Source organism: Macrobrachium nipponense, chromosome 21 (genome assembly GCF_015104395.2).
Source record: "Macrobrachium nipponense isolate FS-2020 chromosome 21, ASM1510439v2, whole genome shotgun sequence".
NCBI lineage: Eukaryota > Metazoa > Arthropoda > Malacostraca > Decapoda > Palaemonidae > Macrobrachium > Macrobrachium nipponense.
Genome location: NC_087212.1, coordinates 18,537,016 through 18,554,568, shown reverse-complemented (window position 1 = coordinate 18,554,568; position 17,553 = coordinate 18,537,016). Strand labels below are relative to the sequence as shown.

Sequence of the window (17,553 nt, the reverse complement as noted above, 5' to 3'; positions counted from 1 at the left end):
ATTACATTTATTATGGAGCTGTCCCCTCGCCCCCCAATCAGCCGCAGAGTTTGTCCTGGTGTGGAGGGCCGCAGGATTGGGGTCTTTCGCTCCTTTCCCAAGATCGATCCTCATGTGCTTTGTGCTCGGTGGCGGGGGCGTGAATGCTCTGGGACCGAGCCCTGTAATATATGCATTAATTGGTCCGAGGTGCATTGGGTGCTGTACGAGGGTAGGAAGAAGGGTAGGCCTGCCAAGGAGTCGTCGGAAAGCTCTCCAGCGACTCCCTTGGTTGCGGACACTTCGTCTTCTTTCCTGCCCCCGGCTCAGCTCCCACGTATGGCGCCTTCCCCTTCAGGGGGGGGTTTCTCGGTCCTTCTCTTCGCCCGATCCGTCGAGCATAGAGGAGGGTGCGAGATACCCCAACGTTCAATTGTATTCGCGGTCTTCCATTCGCTTGGGGTGGGGCTCCCCCCCGCACGAGGGGGAAACCCCTCCTAATCACCCAACGGTTGCTTCCTCAGGTGCTCCTGCTGCGGGCGACGACCTCGGACAGGTGTGGGTGTCGCTGGGTCTCCAGGGCACGCCGAGCGTCCAGGGGCTGCTCCATCATCTGGCTGGTGCTGTTCCGGTCACCCATGGAGTGCTGACCACTACTACCACCACTGTCTCGACCCCAGGGTACGCCGCCCCTCCTCACCTGGCCTACACCCCGCACGTGATGTCAGTGACTCCTACGGCCCCTGTGCAGGCCCCGATCGCTGCCGTGCCGAGGAGAGGCGTGCCTCCCCCTCCCGGGTTCTTCGCGCTGCCAGCCCGACTTTCGATGCCCGAAGAGCTCGCCCCTGGACCTGCCACCAGTACCCAGGATGTCACTGGCTGCTGCCCCATCTCCTGCCGTACCTGCTGTTCCTGCTGTTCCTGCCCCTGCCGACGTTGTTCCAGCCCGTGGTGTTGCTGCCCCCAGTCGCTGGTCCTTCCGGACAGGTGCAGCTGGGCCCTGTTGCTTCGGCAACAGCCCTGGCTCCATCCTGGATGGAGGACCTGACGTCTGTCCTGAGGGAGCTGACGAAGAAGAAGAAGAGGAGGAAGTTTTGTCGTCGCCTTCGTCGTCTTCTTCATCACCTGCTGCCGCCTCTTCTTCGTCGCCTCTTCCCCTTCGACTTCTAAGGCTTCCAAGCCGAAGAAGAAGAAGGCTGCCTCCTCCCCCCCTAAAAAGTCTCCCTTGGGAAATTCTAAGGGCCCGTCTCCCTCCGGTGGGACGGGGGGGTTCTTCCCCTGGTCCTCCTGCTCCTTCGGGAGCGGGCCCCGTCTCTCCTTCCGCAAGGAAGAAGATGACGGGGACCAGAGGGGTACCGGCTAACACCGGTACTTCCTCGCCTGGTGCTAGGGGCGCTGCCACTACACTAGGTTCCAGCTTGGCCTCTCGTTCGCAAGAGGTACCGAGTGTACGGTCTCCTGCGGGCGACCGTGCAGCCAAGGCTCAGGCGTCCGAGTTCGCTCGGTGCCAGGACCGAGGCACGGAGCGAAAGGCTGGCGAGAGCCGCTCAGGTGACTTGTCAGGCTAGCGATCGCTCTCATAGCGACCAGCTGGTTACCAGGGTTGACGTGCCAGTCCCTGACCGGTCATGTGCTGAAGCTGGGAAGAGGTCCCCTCGACCGCAGGAACCAGCCTCGGCTGTTCCCAGCGGTTCGATGTGCCGTGAGGACAGGCACCGGTCCCACCGCGACAGTGGTCTCTGCAGGTCCCCTGACCGCCGCTCCCACCGGGAACGGACGGATAGGGAGACCAGCAGCAGCTCCTCTTGACGCACTGGACCTGGGTCGCTGTTCTCGGTCCAGCCGCTCTCCCCAGGAGAGCCGCGCAACCAGGCCTGCAGCTCAATCGCCTGCAGCCCCCCAAGCCCACCGGTTCTGCCAGTGAGCGAGGGGGGAGCGTCAGGTCTTCCTCTCCTGTCCCCTGTCCCTTCAACTTCCTCGGGCTACACCGGTTCTTCGCAATGGACCGGTGCAGAGTTCCTCCTCTCTCTTCCCAGGAGAGATGGTGGACGCTGCGGTGGAACGACGGCTCACTGATGACAGTGACCGTCTAGTACACCAGACAGTCTCGAAGGCGTCTGGGCAGCCTTGAACGACTGCGGCCAAGCCCAAGAGCTTGGTTAGTGCTTCTTCTGTGGCCAAGACGATTGCATCGTCGAAGCCCAAAGGAAAGACTCTGCCTTCGACTTCTTCCAGGGGCGGTCATCCTCAGCCCTCCTCCCAGCCCTCCTTCCCTCTAGGGGGAGCGGGGAAGAAGTCGAAGAAGTCTTCGGGGGGCTGGCGCCCGGTGATAGATCTCTCTCCCCTGAACCAATTCGTTCGCCAGTCTCGGTTCACGATGGAGACGGCACGTTCCATGCTTGACTCCATCAGGGAGAACGACTTCATGCTTTCGGTGGACTTAAGGACGCGTATTTCCAGATACCTGTCCATCAATCCTCCAGGAAGTACCTCCACTTCATCCTCGACGGGACGGTGTACCAATTCAAGGCACTTTGCTTTGGTCTCTCAACCGCCCCACAGGTGTTCACGCAATTGTTCACTCTGGTGTCTGCTTGGGCCCACTCGGTAGGGATAAGTCTTCTGAGGTATCTCGAAGACTGGTTGGTCCTGGCGAGCTCCTGCTCACAGTTGCTACAGGACAGAGATCGACTTCTCGAGTTCTGCCGCAATCTGGGGATCGTCGTGAACTTTGAGAAGTCAGATCTCGACCCCAAGCAGAGGATGAAGTGCCTGGGTATGCTGATCGACACGGTTGCATTCCAGGCAAGAGGAATGTAGTAGCAGACAAGCTCAGCCGTCGGGGTCAGGTGATAGGGACCGAATGGTCTCTACACCCAGACGTGGCGGAAAGGCTCTTCAACCTGTGGGGGCATCCAGTAGTGGATCTGTTCGCCACCCGGCACAACAGAAAACTTGAGGTTTTCTTCTCAGCTGTGCTGGACCCATGGGCAGCTGATGGACAACCTCTTCGCGTATGCCTTTCCCCCGTTTTGCCTGGTTCGCAAGGTGATCAGCCGAGTGCTGGTCACCCTCAATCTCCGGATGATCCTGGTGGCTCCTTGGTACCAGGACCTGCTGGCTCTGCTTGCAGAAGCACCGAGAGAGATTCCCCCTCGGCACAACCTTCTCGTCCAGCCACACGTGGAACGGTACTACCAGTCAGTCCAGTCTCTACATCTTCACGGCTGGCTGTTATCCACCATCTCTTGCGAGCGAGAGGCTTTTCTCGCCAAGCAGCAACAGAGATGGCTTGGTACCTCAGACAGTCCTCTGCAGCTGTGTATCAGGGAAAGCGGGCCGTCTTCTGTGGTTGGTGTCGTAGACGGGGTCTATCTCCTCTCAGAGCTACTCTTCAGCAGGTAGCGAATTTCCTTGTTTTTCTTCGCCGAGACAAGCTCCTCTCCGTCCCCACAGTCAAAGGATACAGAGCCGGCCTGGCCCTAGTCCTGAAACTGAGGCGAGTGGATATCTCGAATTCGTTCAAGATCTCCCTGCTTATGAGGAGCTTCGAGAGGTCTTGCCCACCCAGGGAACTCAGGCCCCCGGGGTGGGATGTGACTCTCGTCCTTAGGATTCTGACTTGAAGTCCCTTCGAGCCACTCTGAGAGTCGTCAGACAGGGATCTGACCCTCAAGACCCTCTTCTTGCTGCCCCTGGCATCGGCGAAGAGAGTAGGGGAACTGTATGGTCTTTCCTTCAACGTCAAGCACTCCAGGGGATGGGGATCTGTGACGCTCTATTTCGTCCCGAACTTTGTAGCGAAGACTCTTAATCCTTCGGTCCCTGACGACCGGTTCGAGTCTTTCACAATCCCCTCCCTAATGGACTTCACCGACAACGATGTGGATGAGATGCTGCTCTGTCCTGTGAGGGCGCTACGGCGCTATCTGAAGAGAACTCTACACCTCAGGCCTGAGTGTCGACGCCTCTTCGTTAGCACCGGGGTGACCAAGAAAGAAGTATCCCAGAACACTTTCTTTCTGACTGTGTGAGGTGATCAGGAGGGCGTACGAAGCTGATGGTAACGATGACATCCGTACCCTTCGTCCGAGAGCCCGTGAAGTTAGAGGTATTGGTCCTTCCCTTGTGTTCCGCAAGAACTTCTCCCTGGCGCAGGTCCTGAAGGCAGGTGTCTGGTCCAACCAGACCACCTTCACCTCCTTCTACCTTCGGGATATAGCCCACAGGTCCTTGAACACTTTTTCCTTGGGACCCGTGGTGGCTGCTCAACACGTGTAGCTTACCCAGCACCCGAGCGGACAGAACAGCATCGCATCCTTGTGTGACTGCATGAATGGATGAGTGAATGAGTGTGAGACTGGCTTCTCTTCCCCATCTTTTTCTCCTCCTCTACCTGTGGGCAGAGGGATGCGGTCGTCACTACGCTGGAACAGGAAGCAATGCAGGTAAGCTACCTGACCGAGCCCCATCCTATCCCTTTCATTAGGGATAGGAGCGATTTTCCACCACTTCCCCCGACAAACGGGGGGAAGTGGAAGCCAACAAGAGACAAACCCATGACTTCATATTGCCTCTTGCAATAGGAACAACTTCTTGCTTGCTAGTTTTAAGAGGTACGCTTGCCTCCCTCTTATCACTTGGGTCCAGAGGTCTGACCATTGATCCTGCGGCACATACCCCGATCATTGGGCAGAGGCTAGGATCCTTCCCTCTGCTCTTACGACCAGGGAAGGAACCAAGGTTGGACGAACACCAGTCTGTTCTTAAGACTCAGATTCCACCCACCAAGAAGTGAGTCTTCCTATTGTAAAGGACCGATGGTTTGTATTCGTATCGGAACAAATAACAATTTGTCGAAAATTGTATTTTTCCTAACTATACAAACCTGAGGTCCTTTACACATAGTCCCACCTCATGCCATCCCTCACTCTGTTTTTTCTGGGCCTAAAGCAAAGTGATTCTTCACCTCCCAGTCGCACGGTGCGCTGACTGTCGGACAAGCAGTTAACTACCGAACTCCCTTGTTCGAAGGTTACGACCGGTTCCAGCTGCCGCAAGTTACATTCCTATTGTAAAGGACCTCAGGTTTGTATAGTTAGGAAAAATTCAATTTTCGACATTGTTATTTTTAGCATTTTTATAGGGGCTCCAAACATTTGTGGGTTCTAACTATTCACAGGGTGGTCTGGTACTCATCCCCCGCGAATACGGGGGACCACTATTTTATTTTTTATTCTATGTTAAATAGAGTATTCAGTCATTCTTGCCCCCAAAAAATCTTCATAATGGCTTGATGAAGTAGGTTATTATCACTCATAACAAAGACCCTTTACAGTAGTATTTTACATGTTTATTGAGAGTGAAGTTTAATGAAATAATTTGAATTTAGTTGTTGAACTGCAATTCTTTAATTATATTCCAGGTAAAAATGAACTGGTTTGGTGGTAGCATTCCTGAAGCTATTGGATTGGCCAAGTCAACAAATGCTATATTTGTTGTATACATTCATGGTAAGTTTTTATTTGTAGTGAGCTGTTCTGTAATGTATCTTGGAATAATATAATTGTAATTGAAGATTAGATAAATCTAGGATATCCATATTAGTCATTGTTAAATTGACCATACAGTTTATGAAGTGTATTTATTGCACCCTTTAAACATTCTTGAGTTAAGTAGTACTTTCATTTTGTTCAGTACATAAAGTAAAAACAAGAAGGATTTGTTCCGATACGTTTACAAACCCTCGGTCCTTTAACAATAGGAAGGTACTTAGCGGCAGCTGAACCGGTCGTAAGCTTCGAACAAGGGGGTTCAGTAGTTAACTACTTGTCCGACAGTTGGCGGTCAGTCCGACTGCGAGGAGAGGAGTCACTTTGCTTTCGGCCGCTTTGGTGGATAGACGTGCTGCTCGCCTCTCTGCCCACTTCAAGTCGTTTGCTTGGTTTTCTTCACTTCGCGAAGGCTTTATCTCTTATTCTATTACTCAGTGTGAATGTACAAAGCCTGCGTAAGTACTTATCTGTTTTTTGTATATTATACTCAGTGATTATTGTAAGTGATAATGGAATCCCGGGAGCTGGAGAGACCCCCTCGCCCCCCCATCAGCCGCAGATTGTGCCCTGGTGTGGAGGGCCGTAAGTGTGGGGCCTTTCGCTCCTCTGTAGAGGTTGATCCTCATGAATTTTGCACTCGGTGTCGAGGGCGAGAATGCTCTCGCACCGAGCCATGTGATGTATGTGTTGTATGGTCAGAGGAGCAGTGGGAGCGCTATGGGGGAAGGGAGAAGCCGCTTAAGCCGGCCAAGGTGTCATCGGAGGGTTCTCCCATTACTCCTTTGATTACGGACACATCTTTTCTCCCTCCAATGCAGCTCCCTCATATGGCTCCTTTCCCTTTTGGGGGGGCGGGTATCTCGCTCCTTCTACTCTCTCGATCAGTCGAGCGTGGAGGATGGGGCTAGGTACCCCGATGTCCAGTTGTATTCAGGATCGTCTGTTCGCTCGGGGTGGGATCTGTCCCCCCCCAGGTGAGGAGAGACCTCCTACTAACCCGACTCTGTTTCCTTCCTCAGACTTGCTTGCCACTGAGGACGATCTCGGCCGGGCCTGGTACTCGGTGGGTGCTCCAGGGGACACAGAGTGTGCAGGGGCTGCCGAGTCATCTAGCGAGAGGGACCATGCCTGTAACTCACGGCCCAACCACCACGACAACCGCGACTTGTGTCCACGCCTGGCTACACTGCTCAGCCTCACCTGGTGTATACCCAGCACGTAGCCATGGTTACCCCGACAGCTGCTGTGCAGGCGCGCCACTGCCGGAGGTGAAGAGGTTTGCCTTGTCGCCGCCGCCTAGGTTTGCCGCTCTTGCTCCAGCCCCTGACTTCCGGTGTCTGAAGAGCTCTTCCCTGGACCTGCCTCCAGTGCAGAAGATGCCCCTGCTTCCTGCCCCGCCTCCTGTTCCTGACCTACCTGCCGCTCCAGTTCCTGCCCGTGGTGTTGCTGCTCCCACCCCAGGTCCTTCTGGACAGGTGCACTTGGGCCCTGTTGCTTCGGCAACTGCCCCGGCTCCGTCCTGGATGGAAGACCTGATGGTGGTCCTGAGGAAGCTGAAGAAGAGGAGGAGGAAGGTGTCGTCGTCGTCTTCATCGTCATCATCTGCCGTCGCTTCCCCTTCATCTTCTAAGGCCCCACAGCCGAAGAAGAAGAAGGTTGCCTCCTTCTGCTGGTCCTCCTGTTCCTTCGGGAACGGGGTCCGTCTCCTTCAGCAAGGAAGAAGAAGGCGGGGACCGGAGGAGCACCGGCTAGCACTGGTACCTCCTTGCCTGGTGCCAGAGGTTCTGCCTCGGCGCTGGGTACCGTCTCGGTCTCTCGCTCGCGAGATGTACAAAGTGTACGGTCACCTGCGGGTGACCGTGCAGCCAAGACCCAGGCATCCGAGTCCGCTCGACGCCAGGATCCAGGCACGGAGCGTAAGACTGGCGGGAGTCGTCCAGGTGACTCCCACCAGACCAGCGATTGCTCTCGCGGCGATCCACCGGTACCCAGGGTTGACGCGACGGTCCCAGACCAGACGCGGGCTGAGGCGAGGAAGCGATCCCCTCGGTCGCCTGCTGGTCCAAGCGGCGCATCGTGAGGACAGGCCTCGCTCCCACCGCAACAGCGGACTTTGCTGGTCCCCTGACCGCCGCTCCTACCGGGACCGGGCGGAGAGGGGGACCAGCAGCAGCTCTCCTGACTCTCGGGACCGTCACTGCTGTTCTCGGTCAAGCCGCTCTCCCTGTGAGAACCGCTCGACCAGGCCTGCAGCTCGATCGCCACAGCGGGTTGGCGATCGCCTGCAGCCCCCCCAGCACACCGGTTCTGCCGGTGGGCGAGGGGGGAGCGTCGGGTCTACCTCTCCTATCCCTTCAACTTCCTCAGGCTACACCGGGAAGAGCGAGGCAACCAGGAGTGATTGTGAGGGGTGCGCTCCTCGCGATCCCGCCACGACGCCCTACGAACCTGGCACTGTCCTAGGACTGACCAGATCGTACGTGCAAGTGGCAGGAGGGGACCATGAGGGGTCTGTTGCGGTTCCTCCTCTGGAAGGAGGAGGGTCTCGGGAGGCGTTCTTGCTGGAGGGGCTTGACGGCCCGTCTCTGCAGGACGCGGTCACTCCTGAGATCCAGAGGTTGTTCGCAGGGGTTATTGCGCTGATCTGTCAGCACAACGACCTTGGGGAAGGATCGCCGCTCCCACCCTCCGAGCCTACATCGGGTTTGGAGTCGTTCTGGGGACCCAAAAAGGAACCCAGGACAATGGTGGGTCTGCCGTGATCAGCCTTGGCCGACAGTGTGCTTAGCCAAGTGGGCGCTCTCGTCTCCGGACAGGAGGGTTTGCTTCGGTCCGGCAGGTCGACCAAGCTCCTTCCCCCACCTCTACCGCGACATAGGCGCTTCTACGTGCCTTCGGAGGACCCTCTGCCACTCAGACAGGTTAACCTGGAATTAGCTAGGCTAGCTCCAGGGGATGTCTCTGCAGCAGCTCCTGTCGGAGAACCTCTGGTTCTCGCAGCAAGAGGCACTTGCCTTGGAATCTACTGCTATGGCAGCATTCCCAGCAGTCTCATGGCTAGACCTGTGGTCGCTCACGGTGTCTAAAGCCGCGGCCTCCTTGGGAAACATCACTCCTGAAGGGGACCCAGCTTTTGTGAGACTGTGCCAGTCTGGAGGTAGGGCCATCTCCTACCCAGTCCACCAGACGGCTAACCTGTGGGCCAACCTGGTGCTGAGGCGTAAGGATGCTGTCCTCACCAGGGCGGCTGGGCGAGAGGCGGCCTTGGGTCTTCGCAACGGACCAGTGCGGAGTTCCTCCTGTCTCTTCCCCAGAGAGATGGTGGACGCTGCGGTGGAACAACGGCTCACTGACGAGAGTGACCGTTTAGTCCACCAGGCAGTCTCGAAGGTGGCTCTTAACCTCTTAACGACTGCGGCTAATCCCAAGAGTTTAGCTAGCGCTTCCTCTGCGGCTAAGACGATTGTCTCGTCAAAGCCGAGAGGAAAGACTCTGCCTTTGACTACTTCGGTAAGGAGTTAGCGTAACCATCCCTCCTCCCAGGCCTCATTCTCTCGAGGAGGAACTGGGAAGAAGGAGTCGAAGAGAGGAGGGAAACGCTAGGGACGGCGTTCCCCCTCACCTGCTGCCGGAATTGGGGGTTGCCTGGCGAGCCATTGGCCAACATGGCAGCTCTTCGGAGCGGAGACCTGGATAGTGAACGTCCTTCGGGAGGGATATTTACTACCCTTTGAGTCTCGGCCACCCCTCACCTCCAACCTGGTCCATCAGCAGATTTACGTTCCTGGTTCGGCCAAGGACGTGGCGCTTCGGCAGGAAGTAGAAGCCATGCTGAGCAAACGTGCTGTGGAGATCGTATGGGATCAGTCACTGGGCTTCTACAGTCGACTTTTCCTAGCAGGTTCAGGGAGGCAGCAGTACGGTTCCTGTCCCTACAGGAGCAGCCAGCTCAGCAGTGGCAGGTCGGATCGGTCACCTGTCGTCTCTCGAGAAGCTAGTCCCTCACGAGCATCTTCACCTGCGGTCTCTTCAGTGGAGACTAAAGGAGTGTTGGTCACAGGCAAGAGACCCACCTTTCTTCCCTGTGTCCCTCACGGAGGAGGTGAGGCAGGACCTAGCCTGGTGGCTGGACAACGGGAACCTGGAAGAGGAGTGCCTCTTCGCATTCCCCCCCCCCCCCCCCCCCCCCCCCCCCCCCCCCCCCCCCCCCCCCCCCCCCCCCCCCCCCCCCCCCCCCCCCCCAACACCACGGTAGTGCCATACATCAATAAACGGGGGCCTAGAGTCCCGCCCATTGCATCAGTTGACGTTGCAGGTGCACGAGTGGGCCGTGGCACACTCAGTAGAGCTGTCAGCCCGCTACATTCCAGGCAAGAGGAATGTGGTAGCTGACAAGCTCAGCCATCGGGATCAGGTGATAGGAATCGAGTGGTCCCTTTACCCAGACATGGCGGAAAGGCTCTTCAACCTGTGGGGGCGTCCAGTTGTTGACCTTTTTGCCACCCGGCACAACAGAAAACTCCAGGTTTTCTACTCGGTTGTGCCTGACCCATGGGTAGCTGCAGACGACGCTCTTCAACACCCGTGGGACAATCTCTTCGTGTATGCCTATCTCCCGTTCTGTCTGATTAGCAAGGTGATCGGCAGGGCGCTGATCACCCCGAATCTTCGGATGATCCTGGTGGCGCCCAAATAGCCACAAGCAGTTTGGTACCCGGACCTGCTGTCTCTGCTCGCCGAAGCACCGAGGGAGATTCCCCCCTGGCACAACCTCCTGTGCCAGCAACATGTAGAACGGTACCACCGGTCAGTCGAGTCCCTGTGTCTTCACGGCTGGCTGTTATCCACCATCTCTTGCGAGCGAGAGGCTTTTCGCGCAGCGCAGCAACAGAGATGGCTGGGTACCTCAGACAGTCCTCTGCAGCTGTATACCAGGGAAAGTGGTCCGTCTTTTGTGGTTGGTGTCGTGGACGGCGTCTCTCTCCTCTCAGAGCCACTATTCAGCAGGTAGCGGATTTCCTCGTGTTCCTTCGCTGAGAGAAGCTCCTCTCTGTCTCGGCAGTTAAAGGATACAGAGCTGCCTTAGCCCTAGTCCTTAAACTGCGAGGAGTGGATATCTCCTCCTCCTTCGAGATCTCCCTCCTGATGAAGAGCTTCGAGAGGTCTTGCCCACCCAGGGAACTCAGGCCCCCGGGGTGGGATGTGACTCTCGTCCATAGGAGTTTGACTCGAAAACCCTTCGAGCCACTCCGAGAGTCGTCAGACAGGGATCTGACCCTCAAGACCATCTTCCTGCTGGCCCTGGCCTCGGCAAAGAGAGTAGGGAAACTTCATGGTCTTTCCTTCGATGTCAAGCATTCCAGGGGATGGGGATCCGTGACGCTCTATTTCGTCCCGAACTTTGTAGCGAAGACTCAGAATCCTTCGGTCCCTGACAACCGGTTCGAGTCTTTCACGATCCCTTCCCTGAAGAACTTCACTGATAATGATGCGGATGAGGTGCTGCTTTTTCCTGTGAGGGCAGTACGGCGCTACCTGAAGAGAACTCTACACCTCAGTCCTGAGTTTCGACGCCTCTTCATTAGCGCCGGGGTTACCAAGAAAGAAGTTTCCAAGAACACACTTTCTTTCTGACTGCGTGAGGTGATCAGGAGGGCGTACGACATGGATGGTAATGATGACACCCGTACCCTTCGACCGAGAGCTCACGAAGTCAGAGGTATTGGTCCAACCCTTGCATTCCGCAAGAACTTCTCCCTGGCGCAGGTTCTGAAGGCAGGGGTTTGGGCCAACCAGACCACCTTCACTTCCTTCTACCTTTGGGATATTACCCACAGGTCCTTGGACACTTTTTCCTTGGGACCCGTGGTGGCTGCTCAACAACTTGTGTAGTCTACCCAGCACCCGAGTGGACAGAACCGCATCGCATCCTTGTGTGACTGCATGAACGGACGAGTGAAAGAGAGTGTGACTGGCTTCTCTACCTCCTTCGTTCTTCCTCCTCTACCTGTGGGCAGAAGACTGCTGTTGTCACTACGCTGAACAGGAAGCAGATGCAGGTAAGCTACATGACTGAGCTCCATCCTATCCCTTTCAGTAGGGATAGGAGTAATTATCCACCACTCCCCAACAAGGGGGGGGAGTGAAAGCCAACAAGAGACAAACCCATGACTTCATTTTGGCTCTTGAAGTAGGAACTAGTTCATGTGTTATTGCTATTTATAAGAGGTACGCTTGCCTCCCTCTTATAACTTTGGTCCAGAAGTCTGACCACTTATCCTGCGGTACACACCCCGATCAGGTGGGCAGAGGTAGGATCCCTCCCCTGCTCTTACGACCAGGGAGCGAACCAAGGTTGGACGAACACCAGTCTGTTCATAAGACTCAGATTCCACCCACCAATAAGTGAGTCTTCCTATTGTTAAAGGACCGAGGGTTTGTATACGTATCAGAACAAATAACAATTTGTCGAAAATTGTATTTTTCCTAACTATACAAACCTGAGGTCCTTTAACAATAGGAAGGTACTTAGCGGCAGCTGAACCGGCCGTAAGCTTTGAACAAGGGGGTTCAGTAGTTAATTATTTGTCCGGCAGTTGGCGGTCAGTCAGACTGCGAGGATAGGAGTCACTTTGCTTTAGGCCCAGGAAACGCAGGGTGAGGGGTGGCATGAGGTGGGACTATGTGTAAAGGACCTCAGGTTTGTATAGTTAGGAAAAATACAATTTTCGACATTGTTATTTTTCAGATTCCTCAGAAGCTTCAAAAACAACAGATGAAACATTGGCACAAAAAGAAGCGGCTACAGTGCTCAGTTCAAACAAGTTTGTTGCCATCAAGTTGGAAAATGGAACAGAACCTGCTAACCAGTTCTCTCAAATTTGTATCCTTTTATAGATTTGCATGTGTTTGGAAGGTTTATGTTATTTTATTTGGCCAGATTTAATATTCTTTGTTATTGTTTTAATAATTTATTATTATTCATTTTTATTATTATTATATATGCTGATGTTTATTATTGTGATGATGGTGATGTTTATTATTAGTTGTTCCTACACGGTGTACAAACCGTCGGTCCTTTACTATAGGAATTACTTGAGGTGAAGCCTGGACGCGGCTGCTGAATTTTCAAACATGACAGTACGGTAGTTAACTACTGTCCGGTCGTTGGTTATGCCAAGACCGGGGTTGAGCGTTCAATTTGCTTTCTGCCCGACTGTCTTGCTTGATTTTCTTCGCTTCTTTCCTGGTGGGGATTTTTCCTTGTTTTTTGTGTGTATGCTGTTTTCTGTGTTTTGTTTGAGTCATTACCATGAACCTCAACAAAACTTAATCTCCAGCCCTTGTTGCCACTACTTCCTTCAGGTGTTGCTTAGGAGTAGACAGCAAGAAGTGTAATAAAATTAGTCTTGGTGGAAGTAGATCCACATACATTGTGTGCCTCTTGCTGGGGCATCAATTGTGATGGGAACGTAACTTATACAGTGTGTTGCTCGTGGTCCGCTGCCCAGTGGGAGAAGTTTGCTGGGAGGAGGAGGTATGTCAGGAGACCGAAATCCTTGGTGGGGAGCGTTTCGCCCCCTTCCACTCCTGTTCTTGATCCTCCTCCTTCATTCTTGTCCCCTAGCAGTTGTCGTATTTTCGCTGCTATCCCTCCGGGGGAGGCTTCTCTCTCCTCTTACCTTTCCAACGAGTCGGGAGGGAAAGGGGAGGAAGGAGCTTCGGCTGGGGGCCCGAGCGGTGCTCCTCCTGGGACCTATCCTTGCCCCGTAGGTCCTCCTTTGGATCAAGGATGGACCCCTCCTCCTAACCCGACTTTTCATTCTTCAGGTGAGGTGCCGGATTTAGATCAGGCATGGACTTCCCTGGGCCTCGTGGGTTCCCCATCAGTGACAGCGCTGCTGGCTCACCCAAACTGCACTCCCACCAGCACTGCCACTCACTGGGTATGATCCCTACCACCACCTCCTCCTCCTCCTCCCAGCCGTGCTACTTTGCTCCCCCGCACCTGGTCTGGTAGCACCAGCCAACGAGCGTGTCTGCTTCCGTGAGTGGCGGCCATCAACTGCCTTCCTTTGCCTTTCCGATGCCGCCCCCTGGGTTCCTGCCTTCCCTGATGTCGGCAGAAGTGACAGCGATGCCAGCCATGCCCAGGGTGGGGCCTGCTTCATCAGAGCGCACTCCAGATTGCTACCCTGTCACTCCTGTGACATCCGGACCGGCGACCGTTCCCGTACCGACTACCATTCCTATACCTATGCCCATTCCTGCTTCCAACTCTGCTACTGCCCCCTGTACGCGAGCCATCTCACTCCAATGCTCCTTGGGTGGCTCTCACTTCAATCCTGCAGAAGCTATCAGATAGGAAGTCGAAGAGGAAGAGATCGAGGAAGTTGACGTCTTCGTCTTCATTGTCGTCGTCGTCTTCGTCTTTGTCTTCATCTGCCTCCTCCTCTCCTCCCCCTGAGTTGAAGGTTTCTCAACCTAAGAAGGGTAAGGTTGCCTCTCCTCCCCCTAAGAAGTCTCGTGTCGAAACTTTGAAGGGTCTGTATTCTTCCTCTGAGTGGAAGGCAGTCGGCTTGCCCTCTCCTTCGGGAGTGGGAACCAAGGCTTTGCCTTCAGAGGCAAAGGCCTCTGGAGCCTCTGGAGCACAAATGAAGGTTCACTCTCCAGCTCCTGGGTATCTCTCTGGACTGACCAGAGACCTGTCAGGATCTCATTTGCAAGTTTCCTTGGATGTGCAACCTTCCAAGGGAGGTAGCACATCCACTGACAAGAACATGGGATCAGCTCCCCATCAGGACAGTGGCACAAAACGGGAGAAGGGATTGAGCCGTGGCTCAGACCCGCCTGTGAAGACCAAGTCTGGTTCTTCGTCAGGGGCCAAGGATGTTGCACCTCCCATTACGGAAGGAGGAACGGGAGAGACAGAGAAGGTCCCCTGTTCAGTCCTCTTCACCAGCCAGGGGCTTTGGCCTCGAAGAGCACTGGGGTGTGTCTTAAGGAGGATGCGCGTTCTTGCCAGGCAGGGGGCCGCGTCTCTGCGGGCAACAGCTCTGTTCATGAGAAGACCATGGCTCCCACCAGCACTGCTACAGTGCGGCAAGAGCAGTCGTATTCCTCTCGGAAATCTGCATCATCAGTACGATTGTGTTCTGGACACACTCACTTGTCACCACCCCGGGTTGGTTCAAGTACGTGGCTCACCCAACCTGGCAGCAATGCTGTTAGGAGGAGCGAAGGTGTCCAATCCACCTCTCCTATTCCCTCTAACTCCTCGGATACACCGGTAGGGGTGAGGAGAATAGCAGGAACCCCGCAGAGTGCTCTCCATGGGATTCGACGACAGCAGCCTACATCCCTGGGGTCTTAGGACCTTCAATTGTACGCCAAAGTCATGGAGTATGGATCAAAGGGGTCTGGCTTTGGGTTCCTCCATATGGAGGAGTAGATCAGGAAGGCTGATCCCTGGAAGGACTTGGGCCTTTATCAAGGGATTCAGACACCCCTGAGATACCAGCGACTGTCATGCAGATTCATCAGCACAACAATCTCGGGGAAGCAACCACGACCTCCTCTGCAGGAGATCGTCCCTCTCACCTTGAATCCTTTTGGGGACCCAAGAGAGAACCCAGAGCTTTGACAGGACTTCCATGGTCTGCTTTAGCTGGTGGCGTGTCAAGACAGGAACAACCTGCTCGGCTTTGTCAAGTCATGTTTGGAAACCTGTCGTCCTAGGAGAAGCTGGTCCCTCACTGACGTCTTCGCCTGCGGTCTCTTCAATGGAGACTCAGGAACTTTTGGTCCCAGTCACAAGATCCTCAGTCTCTCCTTGTTCCTCTCTTGGAGGACCTGGATTGGTGGCTGGACGACAGGAACCTCACGGTAGGAGTGGATCTGACCTCTCCCCCTCCGGACATGCTCCTGTTCTCGGATGCATCAAACGAGGGGTGGGGTGCACACCTGGAAGAGTTGCTGATTGCAGGAGTGTGGAACAATCGCAACAAGCACCTTCACATCAATGTTCTCAAACTCAAGGCAGCCTTCCGGGCTCTCCAGGAGTTCCGGGAACGAGTGATGGGACACTGCATGCTGTTGATGAGCAATAACACCATGGTAGTGGCATATATCAACAAGCAAGGGGGACTTGTCTCCCTCGAGCTCCACAGGTTGACAATGCAGGTGCACGAGTGGGCAGTCACTCAGTAGAGCTGTCAGCCAGGTACATCTTGGGCAAGAGGAATGCAGTGGCAGACAAGCACAGCTGCCAGAATCAGGTGGTAGGAACCAAGTGGTCCCTACACCAGGACATAGCAGGAAGGCTCTTCAACCTATGGGGGCATCCAGTCATAGACTTGTTCACCACCCAATACAACAGGAAGGTGGAAATCTTCTGCTCGGTTGTACCGGACCCATGGGCAGCAGCAGAGGACGCGTTCCAACATCCATAGGACAACCTGAAAGCTTACTCCTTTCCCCCATCTGCCTGATTTGAGCCGTGCTCAACAGGGTGCGGATCACACAGAATTTACGGATGATTCTGATGGCACCCAAATGGCCTCAGGTATCCTGACCTTCTGGCTCATCTCTCCGAGGCACCGAGAGAGATTCTCGTGGCAGAACCTGCTGTCTCAGCCGCATGTAGAACGTTACCATCGAGCAGTAGAGTCCCTGTGTCTTCATGCTTGGAGCTTATCCACCATCTCTTACGAGCAAGAGGCCTTTCGCGTCGAGCAGCGACAGAGATGGCTGGATATCTGAGGAAATCCTTTGGAGCTGTTTACCAGGGAAAGTGGGCTGCCTTCTGTGGTTAGTGTCGTAGATGGGGTATCTCTCCTGTAGTTTAAAATATATATTTCTTGTACAGGAACTTAAAGCTTTCGACCATCAACTGTGGTCTTGTTTACTAAAATGTGTGACCACATTTTAATGAACAAGACCATGGCTGACGGTTGAAAGCTTTAAAAGTTCCTGTACAAGAAAAGGGATTTTGACAAAGGAAAAATCTATTTCTGGGGGAAGACCTGTGTCGCTGTAGCACACATTTCTAGGTATAAATAGATGCTAAATATACCAGAGAAAAAGCTAAATGGAATGCTGAAGTTACTACCTTCAGCTCGCTCACCCATAGGGTGTTGGTATAAACACAAGGGCGAGTGGAAGCCACTACCACAGGTATTCTGCCAATTAGAAGACTCCTCTCAAAACCCCTCTCTAGGTAGGTGCCGTTACAACGACTACTTTACGTCTACCTTCTGCTCGCTACTGCTACAACTCCCGCCCGAAGGCTTCATTCCTGAATTACGCACCCAAGCTTGGGCCAGCTAAAGGGTAGGGATCAGGAGAAGAGAGGGATGTGTTGGCCAGTGAAATAGTATCAGAGAATTGGCCATACAAGCTTGGTAAATCACAAAATTTAATAGATACATAAGGAAAAATAAAAATAAAAATTTCTCTTAAAATTAAGTTTTCATACAATCAACTTACCTGTCAGATATATACATAGCTAAGACTCCGTCGTCCCCGACAGAAAGAAATTCAAATTTTGCGCGCCACTCGCTACAGGTAGGTCAGGTGATCTACCGGCCTGCCCTGGGTGGCAGACTAGGAACCATCCCCGTTTTTCCTATCATATTTTCTCTGTCGCCGTGGTATCAACATTGTTGTTATTACCTCCTGATTGGATTCATTTTCAAACACTTTGATCAGCGTTTTTCGACTTTTGGTGACGTATTTGGATCGTGTTTTGGCATTCGCTACTGTGGACTGTTTTTGGAATAACTCTTTTGGATTTTTCTCAGTATGTCTGATTCTAATGTGAGTGTGAGAATGTGTGTGAATGTAGGCTGCAGGGTGAGGATACCGAAAGCTTCGGTTGATCCTCACACTGTATGCCGTAAATGTAGGGGGGTGCAGTGTTCTGCTATTAACACTTGTAAGGAATGCGAGAGTTTGAATGCAGAAGAATGGAAGACTTTGACTTCTTATTTGAAGAAGTTAGAGAGGGATAGAGTTAGAA

At 54.0% G+C, this 17,553-nt stretch overlaps 1 protein-coding gene across 2 annotated transcripts in view; it reads left to right on the top strand.

The window, feature by feature from the left end:
* Positions 1-17,553, top strand: part of LOC135197818 (UBX domain-containing protein 4-like) — a 186,552-nt gene that overhangs the window by 29,321 nt on the left and 139,678 nt on the right. For both annotated transcript variants that reach the window (XM_064224951.1, XM_064224952.1), the window contains exons 2-3: positions 5,405-5,492; positions 12,283-12,417. In XM_064224951.1, the coding sequence (XP_064081021.1) occupies positions 5,411-5,492; positions 12,283-12,417 (217 nt within the window). In that variant the 5' untranslated portion in view covers positions 5,405-5,410. The remainder of the gene's footprint in view (positions 1-5,404; positions 5,493-12,282; positions 12,418-17,553) is intronic.